Genomic DNA, 21279 nt, shown 5'->3' with positions numbered 1-21279 from the left:
CCTTGCCCTGGTCTAGAAGTGAGTCCCTGAGGACAGCCAGGGATGCCGACTCTCGCTCCCCCTGCCATTGTCAATGCCCAACAAACAGGCCTCCCTGATACCCACTGACCCATTCATGGAGCAAGACTTCCTTGGGCACCTGCTGGGTCCCAGGCACTGGGTCTGTGCTGCCACAGAGCTCACAGTCAGGGTGGAGGGGACAGACTTGCAGATATGACACTGGTGATAGTGTGGTCTGTGTTAGGACAAAGGATCAGGCAAGGGGCTGTGGGGGTCACTGAAACAGTCTCAGAGATGGGATATGAGCTGAGATTGAAGAGGAAGGAGGAAGGTATGGGTTGGGGGGGGAATGACTTCCTCCTGCTTGAGGGCTCTGAAGGGGCAGGGGCTGGAGAGCACCCCACCCCCCCATGCTGACAACCAGTCACTAACCCAGCACCCTTAGCTAGGTCTAGGGGCCTACCTGTCCTTGTCCTGGGAACATGGTTCTGTCAGAGGAGGGAGTGGGGTGGGGGTGAGCCGCCCTCTCTCACATGGCCCTCAAAACCAGGCAGGCCCACTGTCTCTTCCTTATCTATTCAGGCAGCATTTAATGAGTCCCCAGCATGTGTCAGGGACTAGGCTGGGAACTGGGAGCTAACTGGGAGAATTAAGACACAGCCCTGTCCTCGAGGGGTTCTTAGCCAGTGAGGAGGGAGGGATAGAACAAGCCAGGAGAGCACAGCCTGAGATGAGCAATGGTGGCAGAAATGAGCTCTGTTAGGGCCGGGGAGCCCCAGGCAGCACCAGGAGCACCTCACAGGTGTCCTGGAACCTTCTCAAGCAACCCATGGGATCTGGTGAGGTAGGTGGGCAGAGGGGCATCCCCCATCCTCTGGAGTCATCAGGTGACCTGTGACAATGTCTTACAACACTTAGGGGAGGCAGCAGAGCCTGGGGACTTTGGAATCTCTCTAAATATGGCTTCTGGGATCCCTGGGTGGCTCAGCGGTTTAGTGCCTGCCTTTGGCCCAGGGCGGGATCCTGGAGTCCCAGGATCGGGCACCGCGTGGGGCTCCCGGCATGGAGCCCGCTTCTCACTCCTCCTGTGTCTCTGCCTCTCTCTGTGTGTCTATCATAAATAAATAAATAAATAAATAAATAAATAAATAAATAAATAAATAAATAATAGATAATAGATAGATATGGCTTCTATGCTTGTCTCCACCTCTTGAGGGCTGAGCGACTTTGGGCAAATGACTTACCCTCGGTTTGCAGCTGACTGAACCTTGGTTTGCGCATCTGTAACATGGGTTTTGCGTTAGTTCTTTCCCTGTAGGGCCGCAGCGACCACTGGAGGAAATAGTAACTATGTAAAACAGGCTTTGCACATAGTCGGTGCTCAGCTTGCGGTGCTTTGGTTAGGACAGTGATAAGAGCAACAACTGGGAAGCACAGACGCCCCTGCTGAAAGGAAGGGCCTTGCACCGTCTGTGTGTGCTGGGGTGGAGGGGGTCGGCTTGGGGGGGTGGGAGGAGAGAGCAAGCAAAGCCAGGGCCCTGCGAGGCCAGGCCTCCGGGACAGGGGCGGTCGCGTCGCCCCTCCCTTCCAGCCCCACAGCCGGGCGCGCGGTCGGCGGGAGGCGCAGGTGTCCGCGGCGTCCCGCGCGTCCCCATCCCTCCATCCCCCGCCGCCTTGGCCGCGGCCCCAGCTCCCTTCTGCCGGCCGCCCCGCGTCCTCCGCTAACCTCGGGTCCCGACTGGCGAACAGCGGGGCCGGGAAAGTTTGAGTCACGGCGGGGGGAGCGGAGGAGGCGGGCCGCGACCCCGGACGGGGTGGGCTCTAGGACCCGCCTCGGGCTCCCGGCAGGGGACCCGCCGCGAGCCCGCGTCCCGCAAGCCCCGGCCCGGCGGAGCGAGACGCCCGCAGCCGCCGCGCGCCGGGAGGGCCGCCCGGGAGGGCCGCCGAGCCGGGGACCGTCGCGCTCGCAGCGACCCGCGCGCCTCCACCCCGCGGCCGCCGCCGGTCGCCCCGCTCGCGCGATGCCGCGTGCCCCGCTCCTGCCGCTGCTGCTGGCGGTGGCGGCGGCGGCGGTCGGCGAGCCCGGGCCGGAGCTGCCCCTTCCCACGGGGGACGCCACCCTGGCCATCGTCTTCGATGTCACCGGCTCCATGTGGGACGACCTGATGCAGGTGCTGGACGGAGCCTCGCGCATCCTGGAGAGCAGCCTGAGCCGCCGCAGCCAGGCCATCGTCAACTACGCGCTGGTGCCCTTCCACGACCCAGGTACCCCGACCCCCGGCAACCTGGCGCGGGGCGCACCTGGAGGTCCGCCCCGGGCTTGCCCCGGGACCCGCTGCCAACCTGTGCGGCGCCTCGGGGGTGGCGGGAGGCCTCGCCAGTGATGGAGAGCCGTGTGGCCGCCACCTGGCTGTGTGTCGTAGGCAGGTGACCTCGCCTTCCTCATTTATGAAACCGGGGGAGAAACTGTCCCCAGCACTTACCGAGACAGACGTGCGACAGGCGCGTTCGTGCTCAGGGCCTGGCACGCGATGAGCCTTTGCAGGGCTTATTACTTTGGGTTGATTCTTAGAATTTGCCCCCAGCATGGGCTTTACAAAAGAAAGCTCTTTTCTAAAAAAGAGCCCCAGAGGGTAGGCAGACCCGCGCCTGCCTCGTTTTACCTCTGACCGGTTTTCCCTAGGAAAACAGCGGCTCCCCCAGGTCGCCCCCACCGGCCAGGTTCCTGCCCCTGCGCGCAGCACCTTGTCCCCTGCAGCCGCCTGGGTTCCAGCTCAGTGTTAGGGGCAGGGCCTTGAAAAGGTCCCTGGGAGACCCCACTGTGGGCGGTTCAGGTGAACAGCTGCTGACCCCCCCGACCTTCTGAGGAGCGGGGCTGCCTTTTCTGCCAACGGTTTTTGATGAAAAACTTCAGACTTCCAGCAAAACCGGGGCAGGAGGGCAGTCCATTGAACACCTGTCTGGCTGCCACCCAGATCCCATGATTAATATTTTACTGTTTGCTGTATCACACATGTCTCTCCATCTAGCCACCTCTCAATCCAGAACCATAGCTTTATAAAGCCAAAAATAACATAAAAATGGCAGATTCCTTGTGGTATTGTACTACAAAGTGCCTCAGGCTGAGCAAATAACAATAACCCAAGGTTATATGAGATAGTAAGCCTTTTTTAGAAGAATGTGCCTTTATTAATCACAACAGCATTACAGATTTTTGCAAAATGTGCAACAGTGGGTGTGACTTAATCCTGTGCAGTCCTGGGGCTGGATTTGGAGATTCTTCTGCTTCCAGGAGTTCTGGATTCTGTAAGGCTCTGTCGCTGAAAGCCCCGAGGCTGGCGGGTATGGAAAAATATTTCTGGGAACAAAAGGATAGCTCCCACCTGGGGGTCGGGGACAACAAAAGTTGGGGGAGTTGTGAAGCGTGGGATGCAGGGTGTGTCCTGGGGTTTCAGCTCAGACACAGGTCACCTTCTATCTCCCTAGTGCTCTCTCTCCCTTTCTGGATCATTCTTGGGCTTCCAAAGATATCACGCTGAAAGAGCTGAGAGGTCATCCAATCCACCCTTTTCTCTTACGGATGGAGAAACTGAGGCTCAGGACATGGATGGGGCTTACCCAAAGCCACCTGCCAGGATGATGTAATTTCTGATTCATAACCCACATTTGTCTCCAAAATGCTTGGCTGCAGTTGCAGGGGAGGATAGCAGCCTGCTGAAGCCAGACTCGGTGTCCCGGGGCCCAGGCTGCGGGTCCTGAGGGCTGTTCTCCCTGCCTCACCTCTAACTGTGGGCTCCCTGAAGCCCTTTTCTCATCCCCCCACCAGCCTTTCCTCCCTTCTCTGGACACCAAGCAGGTGTGCGCCTCTCTGACCTTCCCCAGTCCTCTTTGAGACAAAAATGCCAGCCTTCCTCCCCATTCCCCAAACCATCCTCCCTGCAGACACACCCAGGTCCAAGTGCAGAGGGGGACCTAAGCGTTTAGTGAGCCTGTTCTGTGTGCATAGCCTTTATTAGTCCCCCCTTTGTGAAGGGGGCAGGCTTCCCTGCAAGGAGCGAGCATCCTGCTGGGGACAGGCCAAGTGGAGAGCAGGAAGTGTTACAGGCTGGCTCAGGCACCAGCTCCTGACCATGGGTCGATGGGTGTTGGGCAAGGGAGGGTGCTGATGGAAGGCTCTTGGAGGAAGCAGCACTGGAGCAGGGATTGCACACGAATGAATGTTTATCAGCTTTTCACTGTTTGCCTGGCCGATGTTGGGTGCTGGCAATGCAGTGGGGGTATCCAGGTAGAGACTAGACTGTGGTTTAGGTTTGGCCGTCTTTTGAATTGGCCAGTGGCATTCCCTTTGGCAGAAGAGGAGCTCCAGAAACAGGGGTCTTAGCTGACTTTTGAGGCCCCCAGGGCTGCAGGCATAGAGGGCTTTCTAAAGGAAACCCCCATTCTGAACCCCGAGGACCAGTCCTTGCAGGGGGAATATTAGTGGCTCTGGGCTGGGAGTATTTGGAGAGAAACTAGGACGTGCCTCAGAAATATTCTTAAAGTTTTTATTTTTTATGATTTTATTTATTTATTCATGAGAGACACAGAAAGGCAGAGACAGCAGAGGGAGAAGCAGGCTCCCTGCAGGAAGCCTGATGAGGGGCTTGATCCCAGGACTCCGGGATCACACCCTGAGCCCTGAGCCGAAGACAGACGATCAACCGTTGAGCCACCCAGGCGTCCCCCTTAAAATTTTAAAAGATTTTATTTATTCATGAGACACACACATACACAGAGAGAAAAAGAGAGGCAGAGACACAGGTAGAGGGAGAAGCAGGCTCCATGCAGAGACTCGATCCCCGAACTCGATCCTGGGACTCCAGGATCACGCCCTGGGCCGAAGTCAGGCACTAAACTGCTGAGCCACCCAGGGATTTCCCCCCCACCCCCACCTTAACGTTTTTAAATGAAAAAAGTGGTTATGTTCCCAAACTAGAGAGCATTTTGTTAATGGTTTCATCTTGGCTGAAAAGTTAGCTCATTTTCAGTTTTTTTCATTGTTAAAATGTTGCCAAAAACAAAAAAACAAAAAAACAAAACCCACTCCTGTGCAAATCTTTCAATCTCTGATTGGTTTTTCCATAGGGTTAAGTTTCGAGTGTGGAATTCCTAGGCCATTTTTAACACACTGAATGGGTGGGCAACTCTTCAATTTGTTTTCCAAAGTGTTTCAGGAGTGTAAGCTTCTACCAGCAGCTTTTGAGGGGCCCGTTTCAGAGCAGCCACCCCCAACACTGGGAATTAAGATAAAAACATTTTCTTTTTCCCTAATTCGAAAGATGGAAAATATTTTAATTTCTAGCGAGGTCCAGTGTATTTTCAAGCGTTCACTAGATTTTTTGTGTGTGTGTGTGTGTGTGTGTGTGTGAATTTCTTCTTTTGCACATTCTCATCAGTGCCTCTACTTGTTTTCCCGTTGGGGTTTTAGTGATTTTCTTATCAGTTGGTATGTGCACTTTATATTGATGATATGAACTCTTTTTTGTTGTGTGATTAGTATTTTTCCTGATTGTTTGCCTTTTAGAATTGTTTGTGATTCCTAGTGGTCTGAAATTAATTAATTAATTTTCCTGGTGGTCTAAAATGTAAAATGTTTGTGGAGCAAAATCTGTTGACTTTTCCCCTTTGTAATTTCTTCTTCAACATGCTTAGAAAGTTTTTTTTAAATTTCTTATCACAAAATCATGTTAGGTATATATTGTAGATTTTTTTCAGCAGTTCTCTTTTTTATATTTAAATCTTTAACATGGAATTTTTTTAAAAGCTGGTGTAAAAAATAATCTTACGTCATTCTTCCAGGATGGGATCGTTCGGGTATATTTTATCAAACAATCTTCCCCCTTTTTTTCATTTATTTGGAACTGCCTTTATCCCAAATTACTTTATCTATTAAGAATTTATCTGGGCTTTCCATTCTGTTTTGTTATATGGAAAATCTTGTGCCAAGAGCATATTATATTCATTATTTGGTTTTACAATATGTACTAATAAGGCAGATGCTTCCTCATATTCTTATTTCTTTAAAATATTTTTTGGGGGCACCTGGGTGGCTCGGTGGTTGAGCATCTGCCTTGGGCTCAGGGCATGATTCTGGGGTCCTGGGATCGAGTACCTCATTAGGCTTCCCACATGGATGCTGCTTCTCCCTCTGCCTGTGTCCCTGGCTCTCTCTTTGTGTCTCTCAAGAATAAATAAGTTATCTTAAAAAAAAACACACAAAAACATTTTTTCCCCCAGTGGTGCCTAGGTGACTCTGTTGGTTGAGCATCTGACTCTTAATCTCAGCTCAGGTCTTGATCTCCGGGTTGTGAGTTCAAGCCCCATGTTGGGCTCTGTGCTGGACATGGTGCCTACTTAAGATAAATAAAATTTTTTTTAAAAGGTGTTTTTTTTTAATCCCCTCTCCAGCTTTACTGAAAAGTAATTGACACATAATATTGGGTTAGTTTAAGGTGTGCCACATGTTGATCTGCTACATTTGTGTGTTGCAAAATGATTGCCACCATGGCATTAGCTAACACCTCCTTTGTGCCACTTAATTACCATTTCTTTTTGGTGGTGAGAACATTTAATATCTACTCTTTGGTAATATTCAAATAAATGATACAGTATTAGCCATAATTACCAACTTATACATTGGATCTCTAGAATTCATTTACCTTCTAACTGAAAGTTTCTGTCCCACTTCTCCCACCCTCTAGTGCCTGGTAACCACCACTCTACTCTCTGTTTCTGAGTTTGGCTTTTTTAGATCCCACATCTAAGTGAAATCATACAGTATTTTTCTTTCTCTGTCTGACTTATTTCACTTACCATAATGCCCTAAGTGTCCATCCATGCTATTGCAACTGGCAGGATTTCCTTTTCATGACTGGATAATATTCCGACATTCCATAATATTCCCGTCCATGCATATATGTACTGCATCTTTTTTATCCATTCATTAGTTGGTAGTCAAAACAAATTTTAAAGGCTCCTGGTTGGCCCAGTTGGTGGAGCATGGGACTCTTGATCTTGGGGTTGTGAGTTTGAGCCCCACATTGGGTATAGAGATTACTTAAAAAATAAAAAATCTTAAAAATTACTTTAATAAACTTTTAATTTTAGCACAGTTTTATTTTAGATTTACAGATTTATTGCAAAGATTGTACAGAGGTTTCCATATGCCTGACACCTAGTTTTCCCTGTGATTGACATGTTGCATTGCTATAGTACATTTATCACAATTAACCAACTGATATTGATGTGTTATTATTAACTAATGTCCATTCTTCATTCAGATTTCCTCAGTTATTCCTTAATGTCCTGTTCCTGAGTGCATCCAGGATCCCACATTATATCCAGCTGCCGTGTCCCCGTAGGCTCCTTTGGTTGTGACCATTTCTCAGACTTTGTTTTTGATGACCTTGACAGTTTGGATGAGAATCACTCAGACGTTTTGTCCCTCGGTCGTGATTTGTCTGGCGTTTTTCTCTAGTTAGACCAGGTGATGGGAAGAAGACCATAGAGGAGCAGTGCCATTCTCATTATGTTCTGTCAAGGGTACATACCATCAATATGACCTGTCACTGTTGATGTTGACCTTGATCCCATGGCTGAGGTTGTCAGTTGTCTCCACTGTGAAGTTCCTCTTCTCTTTCTCCCTTTCTGTACCGTCCTCTTTGAAAGAAAGTCACTGTGCGCAGCCCATGCTTCAGAAGTGGGACACTGTGCCCCACCTTACCAAGGTTGGAGAATCGGCACGAATTATTTGGAATTTCTCTGCATTGGAGAGTTGCCTCTTCTTCCCCATGTATTCAATCATCTCTATATCTCAGTATGGACTCATGGATATTTATCCTGTCCTCTGGGTTATAACTCAATACTACTTTATTTTGTCGCTTAGTTCTTCCAACTTTGGTCATTGGAAGCTCTGTTGACATCAATGTGCCTTTGGCATGCCTCCATTGTATGTGTGTGTTTTATTTATTTATTTTAAGGATTTAATTAATTAATTAATTAGAGAGAGAATGCATGAGCAGGGGGAGGGGCAGAGGGAGAAGCAGACACTCCGCTGAGCAGGGAGCCAGACACAGGTCCTGTATCCTAGGACCTTGAAATCATGACCTGAGCCAAAGGCAGACACTAAACCAACTGAGCCATCCAGGCACCCCCGAGTAAGTATTTTAAAGCACTGTCTCACTTCCCGGCACTACAAGATGTTCACGACTCATATTTTCTGCCTCAGTCCTAGCTCTAGCAATTTTATCCAAGCAGCCCTGGCTCCTTCTATTGAAAAATGGTCCTAGATAGTAGGATCTGAGTGTTAGGTTTACTGGGATGTCACTGCTTCTAGACCTTTGGCTGACAGAGCAATGAGGGGATGCTGCATGGGAAACTTGTACCTATAAGTATTTCTGTAGAACCATCTGTGTCTATAGTAAGCTGGATGGGATTTCATACAGATGTCTCCAACTCTGGTTTTATTACCGTATAGATCACTCCATAGATCATTCCCCTTGCTTATCTATAACCTCCCATCCAACAGTAACAGACCTGGCTCCCACCACCCACCATGTGTTTACTTAGTGGTTCAGGCACAGTATACAGAGAAGTGGCTTCAGCGTCGTTAACTTGTACCCCACGGGAAACAATTTTATTACCTAGAGTCAGTTCTGCCTTTAGTCTTACAGACTGTTTTATTTGCAGAGTGACTTAGGCCAGTGCCTTATTCATCTTCTTTAGCTTCAGAATATTCTTGAATACTTATTCTTTCAGATGACAAACAGAAAACTTAGTCAACTTCCAAACAAACAAACAAACAAACAAAAACCGTATTGTGATTTTGCTCAGAATTGTGTGAAATCTTGATTCGGGGGGAAATTGTCACAAAAAAAATTTAGTTGTTTCCATCGAGGATGCACGCCACTTCATTTGTTCACATATTTATTTCCTTTCATAAAGATTTATAGTTTTTTTCCTTATAGGTTCCACCCATTTCTTTTAAAGATCATTTCTAAGTATTTTGTTTTTTGTTGCTATTTTGACTAAGAAATTTTTTCCATTACATTTTTTGCAAATGAGTATTCTTGGTATGTTGGAAAGCAGTTCATTTTCATATATTTATTCTGTTTCCAGCGTTCTTACTGAAATTGTTTTTTTATTTTAACTACTTCTGATTTTTTTGGGTAACGGCTTGAGTTTCCTAAGTTGGCAACCATAGCCTGTCCAAATTATAATTTTACCTTACTTTTCCAATCATATATTTCACTTGTTTGAAATATCTCATGGTCTTTATCAGCCAGAACTTTCAGAACAATGATAAATACACAAAGAACAGCTGTGGTCACTCTTGCCTTGCTTCTCATTATTTGCCGCTGTGTGATGTTGGCTCTCCGTTTGAGGTTTTCTTCAACAAGTGAACGAAGATGATGCTTTCACTCCTAGTTTACTAAGGGTAAAAAACAAACAAACAACACCCCAATACAAAACAAAACAAAACAAAAAACAACAACAAAAAAACCCTCAAATAGGGATGGGTGCTGAATTTTAGCCATTGGATTTCTGGTTTTGTTAAGATATTTGTAAGCTCTTCCTCCTGTTGACCTATTGATGGGATTCCTTCATTTTTAACTATTTCCACATTCCTCATATAAGCTCTGATCAGTCATGGATGATTTTTCATATACAGCTGGATCCCATTTGCCAGTGTTTCATTTGGGGAATTTTGCATTTTGTTTCTGCATGTCAGATCAGTAAATGACATTCTTTCTCTGTGCCCTTTGTCAAGTTTTGGCATCAGGACTTGGTTAACTCTTTTAGTTAACACCTCAAATTATTAAGTTTTCTCCCCAAATTGCAAAAGTTTTCTTTTGAAGTTTATTTAGATTTTTAGTGATCTCTCCACCCAATGTGAGGATTGAACTCAGTGACCCTGAGACCAAGAGCCTCATGCTCCATTGACTAAGCCAGCCAGGCCCCAAATTGTAATATACAATGCCCCCAAAATTAATATACACTGGTAAAATATTCTAATAATACTATTCTCAAAGGATGCAAACACTTTTCATGATTTTGCATCCTTCCAGACCATGTGTGTGCAGTTCACTCCTATACGTATGTGCACTTAATTTTTTATTACATAAAAAATAGAATTATGTGACACATACATTTTTTGCAACTTACTTTTCTTCCCTACACGATATATCAGGTATCTTTCCATGTTGGGAAATATCAATCCACCTCAATGTTTTTAATGACTACATAAGATGTGACAGAAGGAATCTTCATTGATCTTAATCCTATCTTGAATTGCCAGCCATTCCCATATTGCAGAAAATAGATCGCTTTCAGTTTCTTGACCACAAACCCATACACATTTGCAAACGTATCTGAATGATAGAGTCCCAGAAATGCAATTACTTTGTTAAAGCATATGCACATTTTAAATTTTGCTAGATATCCCTAAACTGTCCTCCAAAAATGCTGTGCTATCCTGCCTTCCTACCAACAGAGTTTGAGACTGCATTTTCCCCACATCACACCTTGCTGACCTCTGAGGACATCATTATCCCCTTTCTTGCTAATTTGATAGGTGCTAAATGATGTCCCATTTTAATTTGCATATGTTTGGTTGTTAGTGAGTTTGAGCATCTTCTCTGGGTCGCCAGGTACACTGCCAGCTTTCCTCAGGGAACAGGGGTGTTACTTGGTCTGGGATGAGGATGCAGGCAGGCAGGGCTGACATGTTCATTCACAGCATGGCCTGTGAGTGGGGGCGGCTGGGCCTCTGGCTGCAGACTGTGTGTGTACTGTCACCCCAGAGCGACATTGCTATTACCCAGCCACTCATCATGAGATAGATCTGAGTGGTTCTTGCTCCAGGGGGGAGAGTCCAGCCCTTTGGCCTGGCCCCTATGCTTGGAGGTTGGGGGTTCTGAGCTGCCTGAGAGGTGTAAGTTGGATAAGACACATCCTTGTCATTGATGGTGCCTCATCCAAGGGCAGTGTTCCTGCCTGAGGTTTCCAGGCATGAGTCTATGCAGGGCAAGGGTGTGAAGAGAAAGAGGTTGGGGATACCTTTGAGAGGAAGAGTGCCAAGGTAAGGATGCAGGGGGTCTGATGGCAGGGGTCTGCCTGAAGGGGCTGGGATGGGCTGGATGCATCAGTCTGGTCCCCAGGGATCCCAGACAGACCCATTATTCACTCACTCCATAGGTGATTCTCAAAGGATGACCACAGGCCAGACAGGGTGCCAGCTGGCCCTGGAACCTTCAGTCAAGCCTGGCCCACAGCAAAGGGCCAAGTTCATTAGCCACAGTGTGGTCCCTGGTACAGAGAGGCCCTGGTTGCCCTGAGAGGTGGGGATATAGGAGTGACATTCGAGTTGAGGTAGAGAGGAACTGGCAGGGGTGGGGGTGAGGGAGAGCCTGGACAGATTGGGGAAGAGCACTCCAAGCTGAGGGAACAGCAGAAATCATGGCTCTGAGGCTACCAAGAGTGTGGATGTGAACATCTTGAAGACGGCAGGGCCTGGCTGATGTGGACACGCAGGGCAGAGCCCGAATCCATTGGGTGTTCAGGGCAAGGGGCCCTCCTGAGGAGACCCTCGGAAGCCTCGGGTTCTGGACTCCTGGACACAAAGGAGGAGGTGGAGAAAGGTTCTGGGACCCTTTTGGCTCTTTGGACAGAGCCTCTTGCCCCACTATTTCCTGCCCCAATGTGTCGGTCCTTCGTGGGTGTTTTCAAGGGAATCACATTCACCCAGGCCTGGGCTCAGGAACTGTTGGAACTCTAGCAGGCTAGACTCCAGCCCCTGCCTTGGAAATGGGAAGCCTGTGTCCCAGAGAGTGGATGCAGTTTGCCCACGATTGGGGCAGACTGGGGGACCCGGCCTGGGGGCACTGCGACTGGAGGGGGGGGTAGGTGCAAATCCAGAACTGGCCCCAGGATCAAGCCCTGCTTTCAAGGAGGAGGGGGGAAAGGCAGGCCTGGGAAGGGTCCATGGCATGAGGTCTTTCTGAGGCTGGGCCTCTAGTGCCCGGCTGTGGCCCTGACCGACTCCCCCAGAGCACAGGATTCTGGGCCAGGGGCTGGAGCATCACCTGGGGGGAGGGGTTGGGTGCGATCCTGTGCATGATCCTCCCAGTCCCAGAGGCTCCACACCCTCCTCTTGTCGAATGGAAAACAATCTGCCTGAAGAGAGATTGTTCCAGACCAGCCTTCTGGGGCTCAGATGCTCCAGGGCGGCACAAGTGGAGCCAAGGTCATGGGTTTAATGATTTTTGCAGCCGGCCGGCAGGCCCTGCTCACAAGGACTGCATGCCACATCTGCCCAGCTGTTTGGCAAGTGCCCATCTTCAGTCTCTCCCCCCCTTCAGAGCCTCTCCCCCCCTCCAGGAACAAGAGTGAGAGACTAGGGGAACACGAGAGCAAGTTCTGAGTATCTGCAGCTTGGCAATGGTCATGATCTTGAATGTGGGGCTGATGGATCAACTCTGAAGCCCGCCTGTATTGTGTCCACATTGTAAGACCCTGGACAGGTCACTTCACCTCCCTGGGCCTCAAATTCTCATCTATGAAATGGGGATAATGAACAGTAGGCTCCTCTGGGGGCTGTATTTTCCTCAGTGAACATGTGGCAAGTGCACAGAATAGCACCTGGTGCTTACTAAGTATTAAAACAGTTAATAATATTAAAGATATTAAAATATATCACCATAGTCACCGTTATTTTTGGAGGCAGCATAGCCAGTGGCAAAGGGTACAGGCTTTGGAGGCAAACAAGTGGATTTGACATTGTTGTAGGTTGAATAGTGCCCTCCCGAAATTTGTGTCCTTCCTAGAACCTCAGAACATGACTGTATTTGGAAACAGGATCCTTGAAGATGTAGGTAAGTAGCGTGAAGTCATATGGGAGTAGGGTGGGCCCTTCATCTAATATGATTGGTGTCCTCATAGGAAGGAGGGATGCAGAGCCAGCAGAGGGAGAAAGCTCCATGACAATGGAGGCAGACCTGAAGTGCTAACGTGTTACAAATCAAGGAATGCCAAGGGTTGCTGGTATTTGCCTTCAGAGAGAGCATGGCCCTGCTGACACCCCGATTGTGGACTGCTAGCCTCAAGAACTATGGGAAGGGAAATTTCTGTTGTATAAAGCCACCACATTTGTGGTATTTTATTATAGTGGCCCCAGGAAACCGGTACAGACATTAACTGCCACTTACTAGCTGCTTGACCTTCACTACGGGCATTGTCTCCTTTCTAAGTCTTGGTATGCTCATTTGTAGCAGGGAGATAGTAATAGAAGTGAGCTCAAGCCTGTAAAATAGTAAGTGCTCAAGGCATAGAAACTACTGTGACTGTCACCACCACCACCACCATCACCACCACCATCAACATCACCACCATCATCATCATGCTAGGAAGGGCAGATGCTAAGATGTACAGGGATCAAAACTTTTTGTCCAAGCCCAGCCCTGCCCGGACCCAGTGAAAGAAGATTAGGAGCGTCTCACATGACCCCTTTCAGTAGGTAAACTCGAATAGGGATGTGTCAGTGCCCTACCCTCTCTGCCCTGTCCTGGTGCCTCACTCTGTCCTGCTGGAAGATGAGTCTTGAAATGTTTGTCCTGCTGACAGCACCTTGTTCTGGTGGGGTTTCAGGATTGGTGAGTGATGGTGTCCAGCGGGTCCCAGGAATGACAGAGGAAGGGAGCTGTGGGCCAGTGTTAATTAATGACAGGAAGGCATCTGTCTCTGGCTTGCTGCCCACAGCTGTGGATGGGTGGGTGGCTGGAAGAACAGGTGGCAAGGAGATCTCCATACCTCCAACCCCTTCTTTGCATCCTGGAGGCCAGTCCTGCCCTGTAATGATGGGACTGTTCATTAGTAACACTCTATGCCTGGAAGTGGCTTAGGGATTATCCAGCAAAAGGAAGAAATCCCAGATTGCTCTCTGTGTGTGTAAGTGTGTACTCTCAGAAGTTGAGGCAGGCAATTAAAAAGCCCTCGCCCCAGTGTTTGCTGGGGCCCTGCCCTCTGTCTTGAGAGCAGTCACAGACACTCTGGTCCATCTGGCTAGCCCTTCCTCCGTATGGCCAAATCCTCTGTGTGCCCCCAAAGAATCACATCAGTTCCTGCTTCACTTCTTATCTGTTTCTCTGGGAGATGGGTGGCAGCGTGTTGTAGTGGGAGGGCCTGGGGACCGGGTGGGCTTGGCATCCGGTGCATGTTTGCTGAGTGTTGACTGTATGCCTGGTGTTGTTCTGGGACAAATCATAAAGATAAATGAAACTTTGTCCTGACCTGGAGCTGCTCAGACAATATGGAATTCAAATGTATTTATTCAGTCACTCATTTGAACCGCATTTATTGAGCACTTACCATGCGCCAGGCACTGAACTTGGCCAGAGGCTTGCCGTGATGAACAGGAGAAGGGGTCACCATCTGTGCGATGTATCAAGGCAACTCTTGCCCCAGATCTTCCCAGTTGACTTCGAAGGACTCCCTTCTCCTCTCTGGGCTTCAGTTTCTCCATCTTAAAAAAGGTGGGGTCTTTGGATCTCTCTAACCTCCACTTTGTTATGTTTGGCACAGAGGTTTGTAGTCAAATTGGTTTTTCCCAAGTCCATTCTTACCAGACACAGGATGATGGGATCTGTGGGAGGCAGAATAAATGCCCCCCCCCAAAGGTGTGCATGTCCTAATCCAGGGAACCTGTACATCTGTTACTTGACATGGCAAAAGGGGCTTCACATGTGTGGTAAGTGGAGGATCTTGAGATGGAGAGATTATCCTGGGTTATCTGGGTGGGTTCATTAATCACAAGTCTCCTTGTAAGAGAGGAAGGGGGCAGAGTTGGAGAAGGAGATGTGGCTGAGAAGCAGAGGGTAGTGAGAGAGAGACTGGAAGATTTTCTGCTGTAGGCTTTGTAGATGGAAGAGGGCCACGATCCAAGGAGTGCAGACGGCCTCTAAAAGCTGGAAAAATAAAGGAAGCAAATTTTCCTTTAGAGCCTCCAGAAGGGGCGCAGCCCTGCTGATACCTTGATTTTAGGACTTCTGGCCTCCAGAAATGATGGGTGTTGTTTTAAGATGCTGAGTTTGTAGTAATTTATTAAAGCAACAATAGGAAACTAATACAGAGGCCAAAATCCTTTCCAGGGCTTTCCAGCTCAGAGGATCTCCCTGGCTCCTGAAATTTTCCAAGTCTCTGTGTTAGCCATACAGTCCCTGGCCCTCAGCATGTGCTGGCTGAGTGCTTGGGACATAAGGAGGTTGGATGAGGATGTCACTGAGCATTGCTGAGGGGTGTGGGGGAATCAGGATGGGCGATTTCCCAGAAGAATCTTCCTCTCTCCCAGAGTTTAGACTCTCCTGGAACAACCTTGGCAGCAAAAGGCTAGACCTTAGATGGTGAGTCTGGTATCCTTGCCACCTTCTACCACGGGGCTGCCCACTTTGGGTTTCTCACTCCAACAAAATTGTTGAAAGAAAGAAAAAGAAGAAAGAAAGAAAGAAAGAAAGAAAGAAAGAAAGAAAGAAAGAAAGAAAGAAAGAAAGAAGAAAGAAAGAAAGAAAGAAAGAAAGAAAGAAAGAAAGAAAAAGAAAGAAAGAAAGAAAGAAAGAAAGAAAGAAAGAAAGAAAGAAAGAAAGAAAGAAGGAAGGAAGGAAGGAAGGAAGGAAGGAAGGAAGGAAGGAAGGAAGGAAAAGAACTAAAAGGAAAGGAAAACAGAAGGAATTGGCATAGGTGACCAACTTTTTATCTTACCAGGTAGAACCGTGAACAGAATCAACTCCTCCGAACAATTCTTGTCCCTCCACGAATGAGAGCCACCCTGAATCCCCCAGAGAGGAAGACCATAGGTCGTAGCAGCAAAGGCCACCCTTCCAACTGCCGCTTTATTTGTGATAACTCAGGTCACCAACTTTATTGTTCTGACGTTGCCACAAACGGGAGAGCATGTGGTCAGCCGAGCCCTGGTCCAGCACCGGGAACCGAGGGGTGGCTGATGTCACAGGCCATGGTGGGGGAGGGCGGGGGCCAGCCGGAGTCAGAGCTGGGCCCCCCGGGCTGCAGCAGTCGGTGTCCGCTCTCCACGTGAGCAGAACTGGGCGCAGGCCGGCTTCTCCAGCGTTGGCAGGTAGACAGATGCGTGGTTGGCCCTCCTGGAGAAGGGAGGACAGTTAGGAGGTTACCGGACTGGCTTCCAGACTCTTTACAAATATCCTTGCTTTTGACCTAGTAATTGTGCTCATGAGAGAGTGCGTGCCAAGGAACCAACTGAACTGGTGCTTGAATGCCATGGGTCCGGAGGTGCCCTTGGTAACACTGCTCATTGTAAAAACTGGGAAAAAAGCGATATGAGACCGGCACGTCCACTCTTAGTCATTTATACAAAGGAAATTCTTTGTAGCCATTAAAAATGATTTTGAAACTGAGCATTTGGCCTTCTGGAAAGTTGCTCAAAATATGTCGTTTGGTGAAAACAATCAGGTTAAAAATAGTACGTTATTTATACTTCAAGAGAAATTCTGTGTAAAGTAGGATGCATGCGTGGAAGAGGCAGGTTTACAAATCCGCACGCACGTTTTGGAGGCTATGTGTAAAAATCAGGATGACTGTCTCTGGATGGTAGAACTCCCTTCTCTTTCTGTGTGTCAGGAATTTCTATGTAAAATTCACAGGGAATCATTCTCGAGAGCTCGGTATCTGGCGTGACACGGACCTAGGCTCATCCCAGCCCTGCCATTTACTGGCTGTGTGTCTTTGGGCGAGTTACTTAACCTCTCTGGGCTTCCATAGTCTCCTCTCGAAAATGTAGATAAACTGAGACCTACCAGGTGCCAGGGAGGATTCACTGAGCGAATGCTCAGGAAGCCTCTCGGCACACAGGCCTGCACGTAGTAGATGCTGCTTAGTAAATGTCAGCATCATTAGTGTCCTTTTATTTTTAACCACGAACATGTATTATCGTGTAATAAAGAAAGAACCACTGTTGAGTAAAAAACATCTCAAGTATTGCTTTTCTGGAGTTTGAGGAACTCACGCTGGAGCAAGACTATCTTGCCCTGTGCCTCTTGTGAGACGTCACGCTGGAGCTCGGGCAGCTGCAAGCTGTGGGGGCAGGGCCCCCTCCTGTTTTCTGACCCTTTGCTGTGTCCCTTCTTGTTCTCACAGTGATGCTTCTCAGTCAGGAGAGATGGTGGTGTCATATGCCTCGTTTTACAGATGGGGAAACTGAGCCTAGGGACAGTGAAGTAAGGTCTCAGGGGTCCTGTGGCTGAAGGATGGAGTCAGGATTCCAATCAGATCTGTCAGCAAAGGCTGAGGGTTTGCCTGAATCAATTATTACTGAGTTCAGAAAGTGGGAGGCCAGGAGGCAGTGGGGAGGCTTGGTAGAGGCTGGAGCAGCTGAGGGAGGGTGTTGGGCATGATGAATAAATTCAGAACACAGAGACAGGGGCCCCGCAGGGGATGACTGATCCTAAAGTGTTGAGCAGAAGAGCTAGTGTCCATACTTTGCTTGAGAGTGTGGATGAACACCAGATAATTCCATGGGCTTCCTTCCCTAAGAAGGACCAAGTCAGTGGACTAGTCGATGAGTATGGGAATTTCTTTTTTAAGATTTATAAAATTTATTTCTTCATGAGAGACACAGAATGAGAGAGAGGCAGAGACACAGGCAGAGGGGGAAGCAGGCTCCATGCAGGAAGCCCGACTCGGAACTCGATCCCAGGACCCTGGGATCCTGACTTGAGCCAAAGGCAGACGCTCAACAGCTGAGCCACCCGGGCGCCCAGAGTATGGGAATTTTTTCAGGGTGACTAGAATTTAGAATTCTTGAACCAAAAATAGCCCATTATTAGAGTTCACCAAGGACGCAGATGAAATAGTTTCTTAAGAAATTTGATGTCCATGAACCTTGTAAAGCCCCCATCATGCACACATGTCCACATAGCGATTTGGGATTCTAGCCATGTTTTCAGTGTGCTGTTAGCCTTGTCTTATGTTAGCTGTGGCTTCCAATGAACAGCTATTAAAAACATCTTTTTACTGGGGGACATATCAAATATATACAAAGTAAGCAAGTAGTGTAATGAGTCCCCCACATACCCATCACCAAATATCAAAACTGTTCTGCCATCCTTGTTCATCTATACCTCTTCCCACCGTCTATCCTCCACCCCACACCCCGTGACGATTGTTTCCTATGGTTCTGGTTTTAGGAGGTGGAATTTTCATACATTGAAACACACACATTTTTGCTTTGCACTTTGGGGAAACCATGTACCCGATACATCTGTGGAACCCACTCTCCTATCGCAAAATATAGAACATTTCCACCTTCCCCGACAGTCTCTTTGCATGTCCCTATCCCCCAGACAGCCTCTGTTCTGATTTTTTCCACCTTAGGTTAATCCTGCCTGTTCCAGAACTTCTGGAAACGGAACCATATAACTGGGCCTGGCTTCTTTCATGTGGCGTTATGTCTGTGAGGTTCGTCCATGTGGTTGCCTGTATTGGTAGCTTGTTCTGTTTCCGTGCTGAGTAGTATTTGATTATCTGAAGAGACCACAGTTTGTTTATCTGATCATTGGTTGATGGACATCTGGATGGCTTCCAGTTCTGGGCTATTATGAATACAACTGCCCTGAACATTTGAGTGCAAGCCTTGGTGTGGACATGTGTTTTCATTTCTCTTGGGTAAATACCTAGGAGTGAAATGACTGGATCGTATGGGATATGCACGCTGAGTGTTTTAGAAAGTTCTATTTGTCTTCCGATGTGGTCGAACCATTTTGCATTCCCACCAGCCGTGGACAGAAGTTCTGGTTGCCCTGCTGTCTTCACCTGCATTTGGTGTAGTCCACCTTTGCAACTGAACTCTGCTCTTTGTCAATGAGCTAAAATATGGATAAAGTTTCTGGAAGACTTTATTCGCATTGATCAGCCTCGTTGGTGTTGGACCGTTTCTCTATCTCTTTGTCTTTCCAGAATTCCTTTCCCGCTGATGGTGGGGGTAGGTGGATGGTGGGTAGTGGGGAGGTTCCTAGGACAACCACGTTCAGGAAAGATTGGGAACAGTGATGTTGAGGAGGAACTAGGGGTTTGCTCTGTCTCACCTTTGTGCTGTCCTGGAGCTCTGGGCCTGGCTTGGAGCAGGGCAGGGCAGGGGGATGAGTGGCCTGACTTCTCTTCCAGGTCAGATTCCAGAAGACCTGGAAACTGCTCCCTTACTGCTCCCCTTTTGGTGGTGGGGGTCTCTGGGGCCCAAGCTTCACCTTCCTTGCCCTCTGGTAGCACATCTTGTAACTGCTGCGCCACTCCGTGGAGGTGATACATCTGGGAATACAAGCCCACCTGAGCCTCTCTCTCTTTTCCCTACAGATATTGGCCCAGTGACCCTCACGGCAGATCCAGCGGTGTTTCAGAGAGAGCTGAGAGAACTGTATGTGCAGGTGGGCCGCTCCGCCCCTGGCTGCTCCTTTCCCAGCCCAAGCCTGAGGCCAAGGGTCTCTGGCCCACCCCCGGGGGGCCAGATGGAGGCTCCCCACAACTGCCATGACCTGTTTCCCAATGCTGCCTGTGGCCTGCACCCTGGCTTGGAGATCCTGAAGATTCTGTACTTTACTTCTGGGGGTCCCTTCCTTTTTTTAGTGCCGTAGGGGACTACCTACGGGAGTGCCCGTGCCCTGCACATAGTAGGTGCTTATTATTTAGTGAATAGTTGAAGCATTGGAAGGAGGAGGTATGTTGTGGTTAAAGGAGGGTGTGAGAGGTCTCAGTCCAGACCCCTGAAACCAAAATGACTGGGTCAGAAGCCCCATGGCCACCTGGGCTTCTTTCCTGCACTGAACACCTGGGTTCAGCATCTCTCCCACCCACCAAGCAGCAGCTCCCTGAAGGCAGGGACCCACGTATCTGTCTAGTTCAGTGCCAGGTCCCCCAGGGCTCAGAAGCGGGCCCTGCACACAGAGGAGACAGGAAGTGCTTGTGGGCTGGATGAGTGAACCCAGGAGAGAAGCATTACTGAAAAGTTGTGCCAACCCTGTTGCTGGCCCCAGGTGGGCAAAGCTGCCCACGGAGTAGAGGTCCTGTCCGTGGTCGAGGAGGCTGGGAGTGTGTGCTGCTTTGGGATTCATTCCAGGGCAACCTGCAGAGAGGATTTCGGGATGCGGCTTTGAATGCTTTCCCCTGCCCAACGCCCACCTCTCCTCCTGACTCCTCCTGCACCCTCTGTCCTCCCAGCCTTGGCTAATTCTTTGGGGCATCTGTTAGATATCCTGGGACTCCCGTCCCTCTTCCCCAACTTGTATCACTCATCGCAGTGGTAATTAAATAATCGTGTTGTGCATATTAGTGCTTATAGCAGGCCCCATGGGAGGGACCATGCCACTCTTGCAGGGGTGAGTAAACGGCTGGTGCTACGGGTCTAAAGCAAGAGCTCCCTCCTCCCTGTGGGTGTGAGAGGTGTCCCTGGGTGGGCCCCACCTGGAGGAGGCAGGCGGCAGCCCCTGACACCCACCCCATCCTGCAGGGGGGCGGTGACTGTCCCGAGATGAGCGTGGGGGCCATCAGGGCTGCCGTGGAGGTGGCCAACCCCGGCTCCTTCATCTACGTCTTCTCGGATGCCCGTGCCAAGGACTACCACAAGAAGGAGGAGCTTCTGCGGCTTCTGCAGCTTAAACAGTCACAGGTGAGTGGCTGGCTAGGGGAGCTGGAGCGTGGGGGCGCCCAGGGGTGCCAAGGAAGCGGGGGGCCCCCAGTGCAGGCAGCCCAAGCCCCCACCTGCCAAACGGCTGCTTCTCCTCGAGGCCGAGCTGGTCTGCTGAAGTCCAAGTGTGTTCTCATGTTCTGGGCCCCCCGCCCGCTGGGGCTGCTGCCGCCTGGCGAGGCTCGTTCTTGATAAAGACCACACCACCCGCTCCCCTCGCACCCTGTCAGAGTCTGTGCAATCCATTTTCCTCCTGGCGTCGCCTCCGCTCCCATCTCTGCGGTGCTTGGCACCCTTTTTCCCGCCCTTTATCCCTCTTCCTCGGGGGCTGGACTACCTGCCAGGGCTTTGGCTTCTGGCTTTCACAGCCAGGGGTGGGGGAGGGTTGTGCACAGGGAAGGGGAGAAGGACCCCCCAACCGTGTGATCTCCTTGGGTGAAGCTCTCAGGAGCTGGGACAGTTTCCCTGTTCTCCCGTCTAGAACAAACTGCCTTCTCCAAGTTTCTTCTAATTCTGTGCCTCCACCCCCCCACCCCCCCATC

General features: G+C 49.3%; 1 protein-coding gene and 1 long non-coding RNA gene across 7 annotated transcripts in view; one reads left to right on the top strand and one right to left on the bottom strand.

Moving 5' to 3' along the window:
• The first annotated feature begins 2021 nt into the window (after positions 1-2021).
• Positions 2022-21279, top strand: part of HMCN2 (hemicentin 2) — a 146912-nt gene continuing 127654 nt past the window's right edge. For all 6 annotated transcript variants that reach the window (XM_038549033.1, XM_038549038.1, XM_038549037.1 and 3 more), the window contains exons 1-3: positions 2022-2265; positions 19411-19481; positions 20561-20719. In XM_038549033.1, coding sequence (XP_038404961.1) covers positions 2022-2265; positions 19411-19481; positions 20561-20719 — 474 coding nt within the window. The remainder of the gene's footprint in view (positions 2266-19410; positions 19482-20560; positions 20720-21279) is intronic.
• LOC119876666 lies at positions 15777-21247 on the bottom strand. The gene is made up of 4 exons (XR_005364897.1): positions 20812-21247; positions 20549-20698; positions 20071-20176; positions 15777-16187 (listed from the first exon to the last, which is right to left on the bottom strand). It is a non-coding gene; the product is annotated as an uncharacterized LOC119876666 (long non-coding RNA).

Source organism: Canis lupus, chromosome 9, assembly GCF_011100685.1.
Source record: "Canis lupus familiaris isolate Mischka breed German Shepherd chromosome 9, alternate assembly UU_Cfam_GSD_1.0, whole genome shotgun sequence".
NCBI lineage: Eukaryota > Metazoa > Chordata > Mammalia > Carnivora > Canidae > Canis > Canis lupus.
This window is presented reverse-complemented; position numbering and strand designations above follow the sequence as displayed.